At 45.6% G+C, this 15,577-nt stretch overlaps 1 protein-coding gene across 1 annotated transcript in view; it reads left to right on the forward strand.

Annotated features, from left to right (window-relative positions):
• The window catches only part of LOC125457782 (mast/stem cell growth factor receptor Kit-like), a 92,245-nt gene that overhangs the window by 15,638 nt on the left and 61,030 nt on the right, over positions 1-15,577 (forward strand). Inside the window, exons 2-4 of the mRNA XM_048542378.1 lie at positions 1,981-2,220; positions 12,521-12,811; positions 14,611-14,747. Coding sequence (XP_048398335.1) covers positions 1,981-2,220; positions 12,521-12,811; positions 14,611-14,747 — 668 coding nt within the window. The remainder of the gene's footprint in view (positions 1-1,980; positions 2,221-12,520; positions 12,812-14,610; positions 14,748-15,577) is intronic.

Below are 15,577 nucleotides of genomic sequence, written 5' to 3' on the forward strand. Positions count from 1 at the left end.
TCACATCCTTCCTAAAGCCCTGTGCCCAGAACCTAATGTAGTACTTCAGCTCAGATGGAACTAATGTCCAATGCAAGTGAAACAAGTCTTCCCTGTTTTTGTACTCCCTAGTGCAGTTATTAAAGCCTAGCATACTCCATTCTTTATTAATTGTCATTTCTGACACATTTAATGACTTATGGGCATGTACACCCAGGCCCCTCTGCTCCTTCACTCCCTTTAGAGCAGTATGATTTATATTACCTTCATGTACTCCCTACCAAAATGCATCAACCCACACCTCTCTGCAATGAACGTTGTTTGTCTCTGAATAGCCTATTCCACCAACTTGTCTATATCCTTTGGAAGTTGGGTGACATGGTGGCTTAGTTGTTAGTTCTGCTGTCTCCAAGCACCAAGAACTTGGGTTCAATTCTGTGCTCAGTGACTGCCTGTGTAGAGTTTGCACATTCTCCCCATGTCTGCGTGGGTTTCCTCTGGGTGATCTTGTTTCCTTCCACAGCCCAAAGATGTGGAAGTTAGGTAGACTGGGCATGCTAAATTTCCAACAGTGTGCAGTCTAGGTGGATTAGCCATGGGAAATGCAGGGTGGGTCTGGTTTGGATGTTCTTTGGAGGGCCATTGGAGACTCAATGGGATGAATGGTCTGCTTCCAAACTGTAGGGATTCTATGATTCAAAAGTTTTGCAGTATTCTTCTCACTGTTCACAATACCTTATGTTTTGTATCATCTGCAAACATTAAAGTTGTGTCCTGTGCGCCACAATCTAGAAAATGATAATATCAGGAAAAATAGCAGGCGCAGAATTCAAACAAGCACAGCTCTTGAGGCTTGGACATGCACAGTCAACCAAGGTTCATAAACGTTGATCTACCCCCCAGAAAAAGAATCCATGAATCATTGTTGTTTGTTTCCAGTCACTCAGCCAATTGCATGTCCATGTTGCTTTTGGCCTTTTTATTCTCACAAATCTGTGTGCAGCACTGTATTAAAAACCTTTTGGAAGTCCATGTACAACAAATAACAGCACAGTCCTCATTAAACTTCATCATTACCTTTTCGAAATACACTAGCAAATTAGTAAAGCATCATTTTCCCTTAAGAAATCCATGTTGGCTCTCTTTAATTAATCCTCATTTGTTCATGCGGCAATTAATTTTATCCTGAATTATCGATTGTATAAGTGACTCCATTTCTGCAGTTAAACTGACTGACATAATCTCTGCACCTGAGGAAGAGAGAAAAATTATGACTAGTGTTTCTGCAATTTCCATTCTCACTTTTCTCAGTAACCTTTAATGTGTCATGTCTGGTTCATCTTGTTCACTTTAAGTACAGACAACCTATCTAATCCCTCTTTTTCCCAATGTTCACTCCTTTGAGTGTCTGAACAATTTTTTTTTCTCCCAATGCCTAGGCAGCATCTTCATCTTTGGGACAGACAGATGCAAAGTATTTGTTTAGTACCTCAACTATGTCCTCTGAACCCATGCATAAATTCCATTTTTGGCCTGTAGTCAGTCCTATTCCTCCTTTTACCACTTTGTTACTACTAATCCTCAACGGTGTTATAATGTTTGATGAAACATGTTGTGACAAGACAGCTGTCACAAAGTGTAAGTTAAATAAATGCTTAAATATCTTGTGAAAGCAGAGGGCTCTCTGATGAAGGGTCTAGGCCCGAAACGTCAGCTTTTGTGCTCCTGAGATGCTGCTTGGCCTACTGTGTTCATCCAGCTCCACACTTTATTATCTTAGTTCAGAACTATACATTCCTGAGTAAATGAAGAAACCTCTTTCGAGATAGCACTGATGAGACCCAGAGAAAGGTTGGCGTGGAAATTGTTTACTTCAAGGATTTGTGTACACCATATCACTTTGACTACATGTGATGTTAAAAAACAGTCAGAATTACAACATTTGTAGAATATTAGGTCACTGCTTTATAGATAGCAACATCTTTTTTGCTTCTTGTGCAGGTTTATCCATCCCTGTCATTCAACCAAAGAATGGGACGTTGATTAAGAGAAAGGGCGATCGCATCGAACTTCAATGTACAGACCGCTCGAACATAAGATGGATAATTCCACCAAGTGCAAGAAGAGGCATCAAGCAAAACAGGGTCATTATCGAATCAGCACAACCAAAGCATACAGGCAGCTATGCATGCCAAAATCGCATTTCTTTTGCAACCAGCTCCCTTTACATATTTGTGGAAGGTAACTAAGTCGTATTAATAACTATCTTGCATCAAGTGATTTTGAAATGTATCCAGCTACATACCCAGATTTAATGAGTTGATTTTTATCTGCTGGTGAGGAAAAATTGTGGTAATCTCACCAGAATGATATTACTTTAATAGAACTCAAATTTCAAGAATGAACTATTTGTAGAATTATCTGCAAATCCAGTCACTGCTTTGGCAAGGTAAATGGAACGTAAAACTGCAGGTAAGTGAAATTTAATAGTTTGCAGGTAATTCAAGGACATTGTGATAACAGTTTCAAAAACATTCTTAAAAGTTTTTAGAAAAGCTGAAAATTCATCTCAAGCCTTCAGTAGCTTTTGCAAATGCTCAATGGCAGATAATCAAGAAGTAATGGACTGAATGAGTCTAAAACAAATTGGAAATTGAGGCAGGGATTTACCAGAAGTGAGGGAGTAGCACCCCTAGTACCTAGCTAAATGTTGCATGGGATGATTACAGGGAATGTTGCGTCGCTGCAATTCTAGGACATCATTCCTTTTATTTTTGCAGTGATGCTTTATTGTAAGCATTTAGAGGAAGGCACTCAGTGCCCAAACTGATTAGAATTGTGACTGGCAGTTAACTTCTTATGAACTGGATGTGAGTTTGCTCCCTGAGCTGGAAGGTTAGTTTTCAGATGTTTCGTCACCATTCTAGGTAACATCATCAGTGAGCCTCCGACGAAGCGCTGGTGTTATGTCCCGCGTTCTATTTATCTGGTTAGGTTTCCTTGGGTTGGTGATGTCATTTCCTGCATTGACGATGTCATTTCCTGTTCTTTTTCTCAGGGGATGGTAGATTGGCTCCAAATCAATGTGTTTGTTGATGGAATTCCGGTTGGAATGCCATGCTTCTAGGAATTCTCATGCGTGTCTCTGTTTGGCTTGTCCTAGGATGGATGTGTTGTCCCAATCAAAGTGGTGTCCTTCCTCATCTGTATGTAAGGATACGAGTGATAGTGGGTCATGTTGTTTTGTGGCTAGTTGATGTTCATGTATCCTGGTGGCTAGCTTTCTGCCAGTTTGTCCAAAACACTACATTGGACATGAATGGTGACAAAACATCTGGGAACAAACCTTCAAGCTCAGTGAACTAGCTTACATCTCGAACAAAATAAAGACCCACTCTCTTGTGGACCGAGAGGAGGAGAGTGCTGTGTTGGAGGTGAAAGGAGGACGTCGGGTTGGCTGTGCACCCTTGCGACCAGTGGATCTTAATGCTGGCTTCGGCCTAACGCTGGTTCAGGGGAGCAGCCAACCTGCAACGATGGCTGTGGCAAGTGCTCGTGCCCCAGGTCAGGGGGTCCGGAACACCATCTGTGTTTCCGTAAAGAAGGTGGATGAAGGTGCACCTGTGGACCGCACCTTCTTCGTGAAGAGGGTCCTGTTGGACTGTTGTGGGTTCGCTGCCGTGGACATTTACTGCCTGCAGGATTTCCCCGGAGGATGTTTTTACGATGTGACCTTCACGAGTGCCAAGCTTTGCGACCGCTTCCTGGAGGTTTTCAAGGAGAAAGAAGGTGAGGGCCCCCTCTCTGTATTGACCGCTGTCCCGCTGTTTGTGATGCCAGCGCAGAGGAGCCGTATGGTGACTGTACTCATGTACAACCCGCATGTGCCAGCAGTTGATGTCCTGACCTTCCTTGGAAGGTACGTGAAGGTGGAAGGGGACCTAACTGACATCATGGACCCCTTTGGCATCTGGACCAGTAAGAGGCAGGTCAAGGTGACGCTGAGGATGGGCGCGGATGGGAACGTCGTACACCCACCGTCCAGCTTCGTGATCGGCGGGAGCCAGGGCTACCTGACCTATGCAGGGCAACCTAAAGTCTGCCATGCCTGTGGTAGGTCAAATCACGTGGCGGCCGACTGCAAAGCCACCATCTGCAGGAACTGCAGGGAGGAGGGACACCTTGCAAAGGATTGCCCACAAGAGAAAAGCTGCAACCTTTGCGGGGAAGCGGGCCACCTCTATAGGGCATGCCCGCAGCGGGGACCACCTACGCCCAGGTCGCCGGCAGGGGCAATGCAGGGCCAGACCCCCCGGAGGAGAGGAAGGCACCAGGGCCCAGCAAGGACTCCACTAATGAGCAGGAGGGCCAGGTCGTGCAGGAGGGCCCAGCCCTGCAGGATAGGCCCGAGGCCAGCAAAGCGCCCCTGCAAGCTCCGCTCCCCCCCGACAACCCGGAGTCGATGGAGGCGGTGACAGGCGACCCAGGGGAGTGGACGACGGTCCGGAAAGCGAGGAGGAAGGTGCGTCGACGGGCCCAGGAACCGCAACCATCAGGCGGGAACAGGCAGCTACAGGGGGGCTACAAGAGCTCCTCTGACGAGGGGGATTCGGAGACGGCCCGCCCAAAGCAGAAGTTAAAGATCTCGAGGGAGAAGGAAAGCAGCACCCTGCTTCCAGGTGACGGGAGGCGTCCTGAGGCTCCCTCCGACACCCAGTCAAGTGCCGCTGGGGCACTGGAGGGCCCCCCGGAACTTCCAGGCGGGAAGGAGGAAACAGCGTGTCCCCAGCCTGACCCAGAGCCGGACCCTCCTGCCTCCGCACCCCCGACGGGGGGATGCCACCCGGAAGGCAGCACGGACGGTTTCCTGAGCCCGGAGAGCGTCCAGCAGTTAGCCCGAGCAATGGGCATGAAGGGACAGATGGAGGGGCTGGATCTTGGACTTGGGGAGGGTACTGCAGTCACTGCCCACAATGGGGGTACGAGTTGCAAGCATTAATGTGCGCAGTGTCAAGTCCACCGCAAGATGTGTATCCACATTGGCCTACCTGACCACCGTCAAGGCGGACCTCCTGTTTCTGCAGGAGTACGGGATACCACACCTCGGCAGGTACGGGAAATGGTCCAGCGGCTGGACCTGTGGGCCTTCGATCTGGTCGGGAGGTAACAACTGTCGCTCCTCGGGCCTGGCTATTCTGCTGCAAAGGCGCGACTTCACCATCTTTCAAGTTCAGGAGGTGGTGGGGGGGCACCTCCTAGTGGCTGATGTCACCTACAAGAACGCTCCCCTGAGGCTGATCAACGTGTACGCCCCAGCGGTACGGAGTGAGCGGTTGGCCGTCCTGCAGCGGCTTCCACCCCTGCTGGCTACGTCCAGGTTGGTCATCCTAGGCGGAGACTTCAACTGCATCATCGATGCAGATGGAAGATCCGGCGTGGGGATAGCGGGTGGGGGGAGTCAACTGGACATCACGTCCAGATTCCTGATGGGCACGGCGAAGGACGCCAAGCTGCTTGACGTCTTCAGCACCCCTGCAAACGGAGCGCAGCGGAGGTACACCTGGTCGCGGCCAGACAGGTCTATTCGCTTAAGGATAGACTTCCTGTTTGTGTCAAGGGCATTCTCGGTCAGGTCCACCGGTGTCGAGCCAGTGTTCTTCTCTGACCACTGCCTCCTGCTGGCCGACTGTCACTTACAGGACGACCAACCGGCCGGCAAGGGGACGTGGAAGCTCAACACGACTCTGTTGACCCCAGAGAACGTCGAGGAGCTTAAGAGGGAGTATGCCGGTTGGAGAACCGTGAAACCCCTCTTTGAGTCTCCGGGCGACTGGTAGGAGACGGTGAAGGAGAACATCAAGAGGTTCTTTGTCCTCAAGGGTGTTTGGAAGGCGAGAGAGAGGCGGGGAAAGTTGTCGCGACTCCAGAAAAGGGTGCAGAACCTGCTCCTTCTGCAGTTGATGGGGGTCGATGTCACGGAGGACCTCCGTGAGGTGAGGGGCCAGCAAGCCTCGCTCTTCGCCGCGGAGGCCTCCACGATAATCTTCTGGTCCAGGGTCCGCTCCGTGGAGCAGGACAAGACGTGTTCACGTTTCTTCTTTCAGAAAGTGCACAAAGAGAGCTCTGTGCTTAGCCGGCTGAAGGAGGACGATGGCTCGGTGACGTCGTCTCGGCCCGATATTTTGAGGATTAGCAGATCCTTCTATGCCGGACTGTACGACACGAAGCCCACGGACAGCACGGCCTCCGAGTCGTTCCTGTTGTCTATCACGGAGGTCTCAGACGACAGCACGAGGGAGTGGCTGGACCGGCCGATATCCCTGGACGAGCTGACCAGAGCCCTCGAGTCCTTGGAGAGGAATAGGACTCCCGGGAGCGACGGCTTACCAGTCGAGCTGTATTCTGCTCTGTGGGACCTGGTCGGCCAGGACCTGCTGGAGGTGTATGATAGTGCGCTTCGGGCAGGGGAAATGTGCAAGTCCATGAGGAAGGGCATCATCACCCTCATTTACAAGAGAAAGGGGGAGAGGGAAGAAATTAAGAATTGGTGTCCCAGTTCACTATTGAACGTGGACTACAAAATCCTGGCCAAGGTCATAGCCAACTGGGTCAGGTCTGTCCTGGAGTCGGTGATTCACCCTGACCAAACCTGTGCTGTGCCGGGCAGCAAGAACACTGAGAGCCTCGCGCTCATCAGGGATACGATCGCCTACGTACAGGACAGGCGGGTGGACACCTGCCTCATCAGCCTTGACCAGGAGAAGGCCTTTGACAGGGTCCTCATGCTTACATGAGGGACGTCCTCTCCAAATTGGGGTTTGGGGAGGGTATCCGCAATTGGACCCGGCTGCTCTACGCCAACATCGTTAGCGCAGCCTCGATCAACGGGTGGGAATCGGACAGTTTTCCCGTCAGATCTGGAGTCAGGCAGGGCTGCCCGCTGTCTCCTGCCTTGTTCGTGTGCTGTGTGGAGCCCTTCGCCGCATCCATCAGGAAGGACGTGAGCCTGAAGGGCGTGACTATCCCAGGCAGTGGAGGCCTTCAGGTCAAGACCTCCCTGTACATGGACGATGTCGCCGTCTTCTGCACCGATTGTCGGTCGGTGAGTAGACTATTGGACATCTGCGGCCAGTTTGAACTGGCCTCGGGTGCCAAAGTCAATAGGGGTAAGAGCGAGGTCATGTTCTTCGGGAACTGGGACGACCGCTCCTTCATCCCCTTCACCGTCAGGACAGACTACCTGAAGGTGTTGGGTGTTTGGTTTGGTGGAGCTGGGACATGCACTAAGACTTGGGAGGAGCATATCACCAAATTGAAGCAGAAGCTGGGCAGGTGGATGCTCCGGTCCCTCTCCATCGCGGGCAAGAACCTGGTTGTCAGGTGGAAGGGGCTTTCGGTACTGTTGTATGTGGCGCAGGCCTGGCCTATTCCCTGGACCTGCACCGCTGCAGTCACCTGGGCCATCTTCCACTTCATTTGGGGGTTGAGGATGGACCGGGTCCGCAGGGACACCATGTACAAAGACCTGGAAAATGGGGGAAAGGGCGTACCGAACGCCACCCTCGCCCTGACGGCCACCTTTGTGTGCGGCTGCATCAAGCTGTGCGTAGATCCTCAGTACGCAAACACCAAGTGTCACTACTTACTGAGGTTCTACCTGTCCCCGGTGTTGCGAAGGATGGGCCTGGCCTCGTTGCCGCGGAACGCTCCGAGTAGTTGGACCGTCCCGTACCACCTGTCCTTCGTGGAGAAATTTTTGAAAGGAAACACCTTTAACCACAAGGCCGTCATGCAGTGGTCAGCACGTAATATCCTCGACACCCTTCGGGAAAAGGAGAGGGTGGATCCCGTCATGTGGTTCCCCACGCAGACTGCCAAAGTCGTTTGGCAGAATGCCTCATCGCCAGAACTTTCAAACAAGCACAAGGACATTGCTTGGCTGGCGGTGAGAGGGGCTCTGCCAGTAAGATCCTTTATGCATGCCCGGAATCTCTGCGCCACCGCACGCTGCCCTCGAGATGGCTGCGGGGGGGACGAGATTGTCGATTACCTCCTTCCGGAGTGTGCCTGTGCGCAGGAGGTCTGGAGGGGGATGCAGTGGTATTTGTCGAGGTTCGTCCCGAGCAGCTCCGTGACGCAGGACTCCGTGCTCTACGGGCTGTTTCCCTGGACGCACACCGAGACCAACATCAACTGCGCCTGGAGGACCATCAATGTGGTGAAAGACGCTCTTTGGTCTGCCCGCAACTTGCTGGTCTGCCAGCTGAAAGAACTGACCCTGACCGAGTGTTGCAGACTGGCGCACTCCAAGGTCCAGGACTACGTGCTGAGGGACGCGCTAAAGCTTGGGGCAGCCACCGCCAAGGCGCGGTGGGGAAGGACCACGGTATGAAACCCCTTGTCCAGAATAGATAAAAGGGCCCCATCTGGTACCTGGGCCCAGCTGGCGCCTTCCCCAACTGGTCAGGGGGCCAACTGGGACTGTGCGGGGTGACAACTGCCTGGGTATTTTCTTTGCTTTGTTTTTTTTTCTTCTTAGTTTGTTTTTTTCCTTTAGTTGATGTATGTACCCCCTGGGAAACCCGGAGTGGCTTGCATGACTGGGTAGGTGTGTAAATATGTTTTATTTTTTGTACATCTTATGAATAAAGTATATTTTTTCAAATAAAAAAAGGTGACGAAACGTCTGAAAACTAACCTTCCAGCTCAGCGAGCAAACTCACATCCAGAACCTCAACCTGAGCTACAAATCTTCTCAAAATTCTTATGAACTTATTTGTAAAACAAAAATTAGCAACACTGGCATAAATTGGTGTCCAAATAGAAATTTCCACATTTTGAACTGCTGGAAAGAAAAGGAACATTGAAGAAATGCCAGGCTGTAGGTGGGTACTATATGCTCTGATGCTGGCTTTCGGAATAACAATCTTCAATGAATTGGCCTGCTGTAACAACAACTTACATTACAATAATGCCTTTCACATAGAATAAACAATGCAAGGTACTTTTTTTTAGAGGTTTACTGGGGTTATATTACCTTCATATATATTTGGACATGCATTTGTGAATAGAAATTTGCAGTTCTGCTATCTTCAAGGCAAAAGGCAACACTGGATGCTTGAAAATTGCTGGTGTTTATGGACAGAGGTGTGGTTTGGCACAAAGTTATGAATGCAGCCCTTCAGTTCCAGTAATTAGAGTCAAAGAGTCATAGAGATATATAGCAAAGACACAGGCTGTTCAGTCCAACTCATCCATGCTTACCAGATATTCTTAATAAACCTCGTCCCATTTCCCAGCATTTGGCCCATATCCCTCTAAACCCTTCATATTCATATATCCATCGAGATGCCTTTTAAAAGTTGTAATTGTACCAGCCTCCACCACTTCTTCTGGTAGCTCATTCCATATGTACATCTCCCTCTGCATGAAAAAACAATGCCCCTTTGGTCTCATTTAAATCTTTCCCCTCTCACCTTAAACCTATGCCATCTAGTTTTGGACTCCCCCACCCTGGGGAAAAGGCCTTGTCCTTTTATCCTATCCATGCCCCTCATGATTTTATAAACCTCGTAGGTATGACTATGCATGAGATTGTGCAAATGGATACAATTTTCTGATATGGATGTTTGACAGGTAAGGTTGCGTATGGAAATGCAAAGACTGAAAATGTATTCTTAGCAATAATCTGTAGGTACTGAGAGCATTTCAGACCGGATGTACAATGTATTCAAAGGAAAGCAATTAGAAGGCTCTTGTGGTCCTGTGATAATATCCCCACCCTTAGATGAGAAGGTCTAGATTCAAACTCCCTGTGGTCCAGAGGGTGTTTAATAACAGGTTGGTTCATGTTCTAATGGCAGTCAGCCTATTTCCTTTTCACTCTATCTTTGCAGAATGTGGAGCTAGAGCCGCCTATAACTTTACTTAATTCTTCTTAATATAAAGTACGCTGGGAAATCTTCTTACATTTCAGCATTATAAAGACAGAAGTTAAAACTACTACTTTTTCAATTCATCACTATTTCGTATTGAAATGTGTTATTCACACCTAAGAATTTTAAAAGTAGGAAGTAAGCCCACAACTGCTATTAATTGTGTAAATTTCTCACATTACTAAGGTACATGCACATATATAGACCTGGAAAGTTATGCTCATGCTCTGTTACCTTTGGATTATTGTTGAATTATAAGTAAAATAAAACAGATATTTCATGTACAATTTAAAAATAGCACTACCAGTTTCAGCAGTTTACCCTACACCTAAATGATTAGGTTCTAGAAATGGGAGGTATGGTGTTGAAAGTTTCAGATAATATTAATGGAATAAAATAGTTAACAATGTGGAAGACTGCTGCAAAATACAGAAATGGGTTTGCACAGTTGGACAAATGGCAAATGTGATTTCACAATGCACATACTTTAGTCAGGTAGGATGAATAAACAGGCAATTCATTCCTTGGAATGTAAAAAGCTAAATGGGTTGAGAACAATAAGATCCAAATTAGATCCAATTAATAGCACGTATAAACTAATAAAACATAACAAAGCTGTAAATGAGATTGTTGACTTGCTCGCCGAGCTGGCTTGTTTACCATGCAATGATTGCCACAAACATTGCATCGGACAGACCGGAAGGAAACTATCATCAGAATACCCAAACATCAGCGAGCAACAAAACGATATGATGAACTCTCCTTAATATCTGTACCTTCAGATGATGAAGGCCATCAGTTTAACTGGGACAAAGCAACCATAGTTGCCCAAGCCAAACATAGACATGCATGGGAATTCCTGGAGGTATGGTTCTCCATCCGCAATGCAATCAACAACATATAGAATTGGACCCCATATACAAACGCATACAGATCAAAACCAGAAATGACAGTGCTCACCGTAACAGACCAGACAGTGTAAATTCTAAGCAGAGTAGAATAACATGGCTTCATTGGAGGCTCCACTGATGATGTCACCTAGCATGTTGATGAAACATCTGAATGAGAACAAGCCAGCATGGCGAGCAAGTCAACAATCTCATCCACAATCTGAGTGACAGATCTTTGCCAAAACTTTAAACCATAAAAAAGTGTTCTTTTCAAAAGAACAATTACAAATGTGAGGAGGCTTGGTTGACTTACTATTACTTTAAATACAATTGGAAAACTCTTTCTAATTTGGCTCTCTATATTACAAAAAGGATATATTGATGAAGAGAAGATTTACAAGGATATTACCTGATTGAGAGGCTCAGATTGAGCAGAATGAGATTCTTTTTGCATCTGGAGATCTGAAAGAATTGTTTAAACTGTGAATTGCTTTGATAATAAGGTGGATATGGTTTCATACTCTGGGGCCACCAATATCTCACATTTTAGGAGGTAACTGAAGATTTAAATGGTCAGCTGGTTCCATGAACTGTGTCTGCATAAATCATAATTTGACCTAATTCCTATTCCTATGGAAATCAGAAGTGGTGTTTTTGGGATATTGGGGTATTTATGATTTCCAGACTTGTCAGCCTTGACAAGGAGAGCTTCTCCATGTGATGAAAATCCAGGCCGGTATCTGGACATCTAACAGGTCTTTTGATCATGGCCAACCATTTGTAATTTTCCTTTATGCCAAAGCAGCCTATTTCTTTCAGTTGCCCATTTATGTTACCAAATATGATGCCACCTCAGCCCTGCAAAGAAACTGTTGTGGTTTTATCCTGCTTGGTGATGAATGCAAGCAATAATACCATCAAGAGCTGTTGCAGGTCAGTGCTGACCACAATAGGGTGCTGGCTTTAATCTTATCACAGAGCTGTCCAACAGATTTTAAAAAATCACCATTTAACAGCATCCAGAGGGAACAGGCATAAAGAAGGCAGATGTGTTTCATTTAACAGATGATTCTTCAGCTTCCAGGTCACTGGAAATCTGACAGCTGAACTATACTCTGAAAAGTAGTTGTGACCTCAGCTATATTTGACTACTGTCTGACATCAACAGAGTGGATTCTTCCTTGGTCAGTTCAAGATCAATGACAGGTAGCAACCTGTAGAGTAACACTCATGCTGACTGTTGGAACTTTAACACGACTCAATATTTTGTGAATTTAAAGTGAAGAGCATCAAATGCAGCTGATTCGAAACAAGTGTGAACGATAAGCCTTTCGGACAATGCTGAACCAGATCATTTTAATATACAGCAGGTTACATTAAAGGAGATGACAATAAAAGCTCCTGGCAATATATCTTTCTAAACCTTCTCACTTTACCTGGTTATGAAATATTTCTAGTTCTGTATCTGGGAACAATGATAGTACCTCATGCATTAGTGATTAAGAACATTTACTTGACAGTCACAGTTTAATGCTATCACTGCCAACGTCATGAAAACCAAGAGTTGATGATATTGTAGCTTCAGCTGTCCAAGTAATTGATATTTCTTTTGTGCTCCTGAGATGCTGCTTGGCCTGCTGTGTTCATCCAGCCTCACATTTTATTATCTTGATATTTCTTTTTTCCAAGTTTAACATCACCTATGTTTTCTTCAAGACCCCAAGAATTTGTTTATAACTCCATCACTGACACAGAAGTTCGTTGGTGGAACAGAAGGGGGTGAGGCTCTCATTCCTTGTCGAGTTACAACACCTGGGATTGAAAACTTGAAACTGGAGAGAGTTACTGGAGCATCCATCCCCAAAGACATGTCCTATACTGCTGACATTCGCACTGGCATAAGCATTGCTAACCTGAAGAGACATTTTGAAGGGTATTATGTGTGCACCGCTGTAAAGAATGGAATTGTGAGAAAATCAGACAAATTTAAACTGCAGATAATACCAGGTAATTAACACTTTAGAATCATGCAAATGACATTAATCACCAAGATACAATCTGAAGTAAAAGTCCTTAATTGGAGTGAAGCTAATTTCAATGCCATAGGAATGGATGTGCCCCAAATAAATTGGAATCAAACTTTGGCAAGTTAAACAGGAGAGGACTAAAACATTAACTTTAAAGACAAGATGATTCAGACACAGTCTAGATACGTTCCCAGGCAAGAGAAATGTAGAGGTCCCTGGATGATGAAAGAGGGAGAAAATAAGGTGAATCAGAAGAGCAGTGTATACAACAGATGTCAGCTTGGCATTCCACTGGTACCAGCCCGTTATTGTAGTATTATGGGATGGTCTTAGGCAGTGACTTCTCCCCGTTGAGATTTTGCTATGGTTGCCGTCAGTTTTTCTGTATTCCAGAGTGCGTAATACTGGGCCTCAGAATTTGTTAGTCAGTAACATTCAATTTTCAATAACTCTTTCCACTTGAAGACAAATAACACTGCTGTGTACCATAGTAAAGAACAGAAATAGGCAAGTGAAGTGATATATGAGCCCATATGTTATTTTGTCTAGATATTCACAGTTACCTGTTACAGTGCAGCTAATCTCTTGTTGCTAAGTGGAGAGAATCAAATTTTATTCTTATTCTTTTGCTGTTTTGTTCTACCGTTGACATTCTAAGCTGGCCTTTATGGTGCTCGTGAGGTTAGAGATAATATCAGCAGTCAGACTCCTGAGGTTAGATGATGACTCAAGCATGAAATAGATGTCCACAGAATAATCTTTTGAAAAGCAATGTAAATTTATGGAATAATGTTGTCAGGGTTTTCTGCCTTTCAGTAACAGCACAGTTACACAGGTTCCAAGCTTGCCTACTCAGCATTTTGACATTTTTTTTGTATAATTTCTTCATGATGACTTCAAGATCATGGTCCTGAAGCAGTATAATGCTTCCTGCTGTGGGTGAATACCTGCAGAGGGGATTCTAAACTAGTCTCACTTCCAAAGAAGTCATAATGGACTTGAAATGTTACCTTTGTTTCTGTCTCAACAGATGCTGCCAGCCTTGCTTCATTTCTAGAGCACTTTCTGTCTTTATTTCAGCTTTCTAGCAAGTTAGACCAGCTAATTTTTTCATTTTAAAGAAATATATTATTTGTGATTTTTAATCCTGGGACACATTAATTATATAACATTTCAGAATAGCAGTATCTTGGGAGACTGTAGGTTTGAGCCATTGAACCGGAAGTTTTGTGTGAAAACAATATTCTTTCACTGCATTGAGGTAAGGATGAAATATGATTTTCTCACAGAAGCAAGAGAGAATTCTTTGTATTTTTCTCACAAATGAGAAGCGCACATGAAACACAGTATTTCATTCAACTCTACTAAATCTCTATCAGGAGGAAACACAATTTCTTTCGCATATACCAGCACAATGCTGAAATAAGGAAGTTTGCTCTCTTGTGAATATTTCAGTAAAATCAGCAAATGCATTGTGGAATTTGCACACTTCCAAGACTTTCAACCTTGGAATTTAATTTCTCTGTTTGAGGCAGTAAACTTATTTTCAGCAAAATCAGCCTATTTTTTAACAATGTGAATGAATAATTAATCCCATTAGTTAAATAAAGATTTAATTGCATAAATTAAAGGGTAAAGACTTGCAGCACTTTAAAACTTCAAAAATGAAGTGCTTTTGGTCAGTTCCCAGTGGTATGTACATTCACTGCTAGGGAGCAGAAAGGCACATATAAGCAGTAATAACTCATAAATAACTCATGCATTCATGCAATGTTTTAGTGCCCAAGAGAGCCCCAGAAATCACTGTGGAGATAAGTAAACAGTTGCTGAAGGAAGGAGAGAAATTTCAGATGGCTTGCAAAATTAAAAATATCAACCATGCAGTCACTGTGAATTGGACTCATCCACAATATTCGGTAAGTACAGTGACCATTTGTTTGTTTTCTCTTAAATGTCAACTCAGTTTGGTTGAACATCATTTTACTGGTAAGAATGCATGTATGGAAAGAGAAAATTTCCTTCAGATGACCAGGCCTATTTCTTCAGGTAATGGCACGACACTTGACATCTCAAGTGCTATTCTACCTTATTTAATCTTCCGAGGGCAAGCATCTACTCAGCTTCTGGCAGTACAGAACCCGGTGGTGTTGGCAATGTGTAATTTCATACAAGTACATAAGTTAACGCGGGAACATCAGGCAGAAACTGAAGTAATGACATTGAGACCGCGCTACCTCTGGCAAGTGGGGCCTTGTGGTATTATCACTGGATTGTTAATCCAGAGACCCAGATAATGTTCCGGGGACCCGAGTTCAAATCCCACCACGGAAGACAGTGGATAGCAAAGTGTGGGGCTGGATGAACACAGCAGGTCAAGCAGCATCTTAGGAGCACAAAAGCTGACGTTTCAGGCCTAGACCCTTCATTAGAAAAGGTGAAGGGTCTAGGCCTGAAACGTCAGTTTTCGTGCTCCTAAGATGCTGCTTGGTCTGCTGTGTTCATCCAGCTCCACACTTTGTTATCTCGGATTCTCCATTATCTCTGATCACGGAAGACAGAGGAATTTGAATTCAGTAAATATCTGGAATTAAGAGTCTCATGATGATGTGAATCCATTGTCAATTGTTAATTGTTGGGGAAAATTCCATCTGTTTCACTATGACCTTTAGGGAAGGATGGCCATCCTTACCTGGTCTGGCCTACATGTGACTCCAGGTCCACAGTAATGTGGTTGATTCTTAACTGC

Source organism: Stegostoma tigrinum, chromosome 1 (genome assembly GCF_030684315.1).
Source record: "Stegostoma tigrinum isolate sSteTig4 chromosome 1, sSteTig4.hap1, whole genome shotgun sequence".
NCBI lineage: Eukaryota > Metazoa > Chordata > Chondrichthyes > Orectolobiformes > Stegostomatidae > Stegostoma > Stegostoma tigrinum.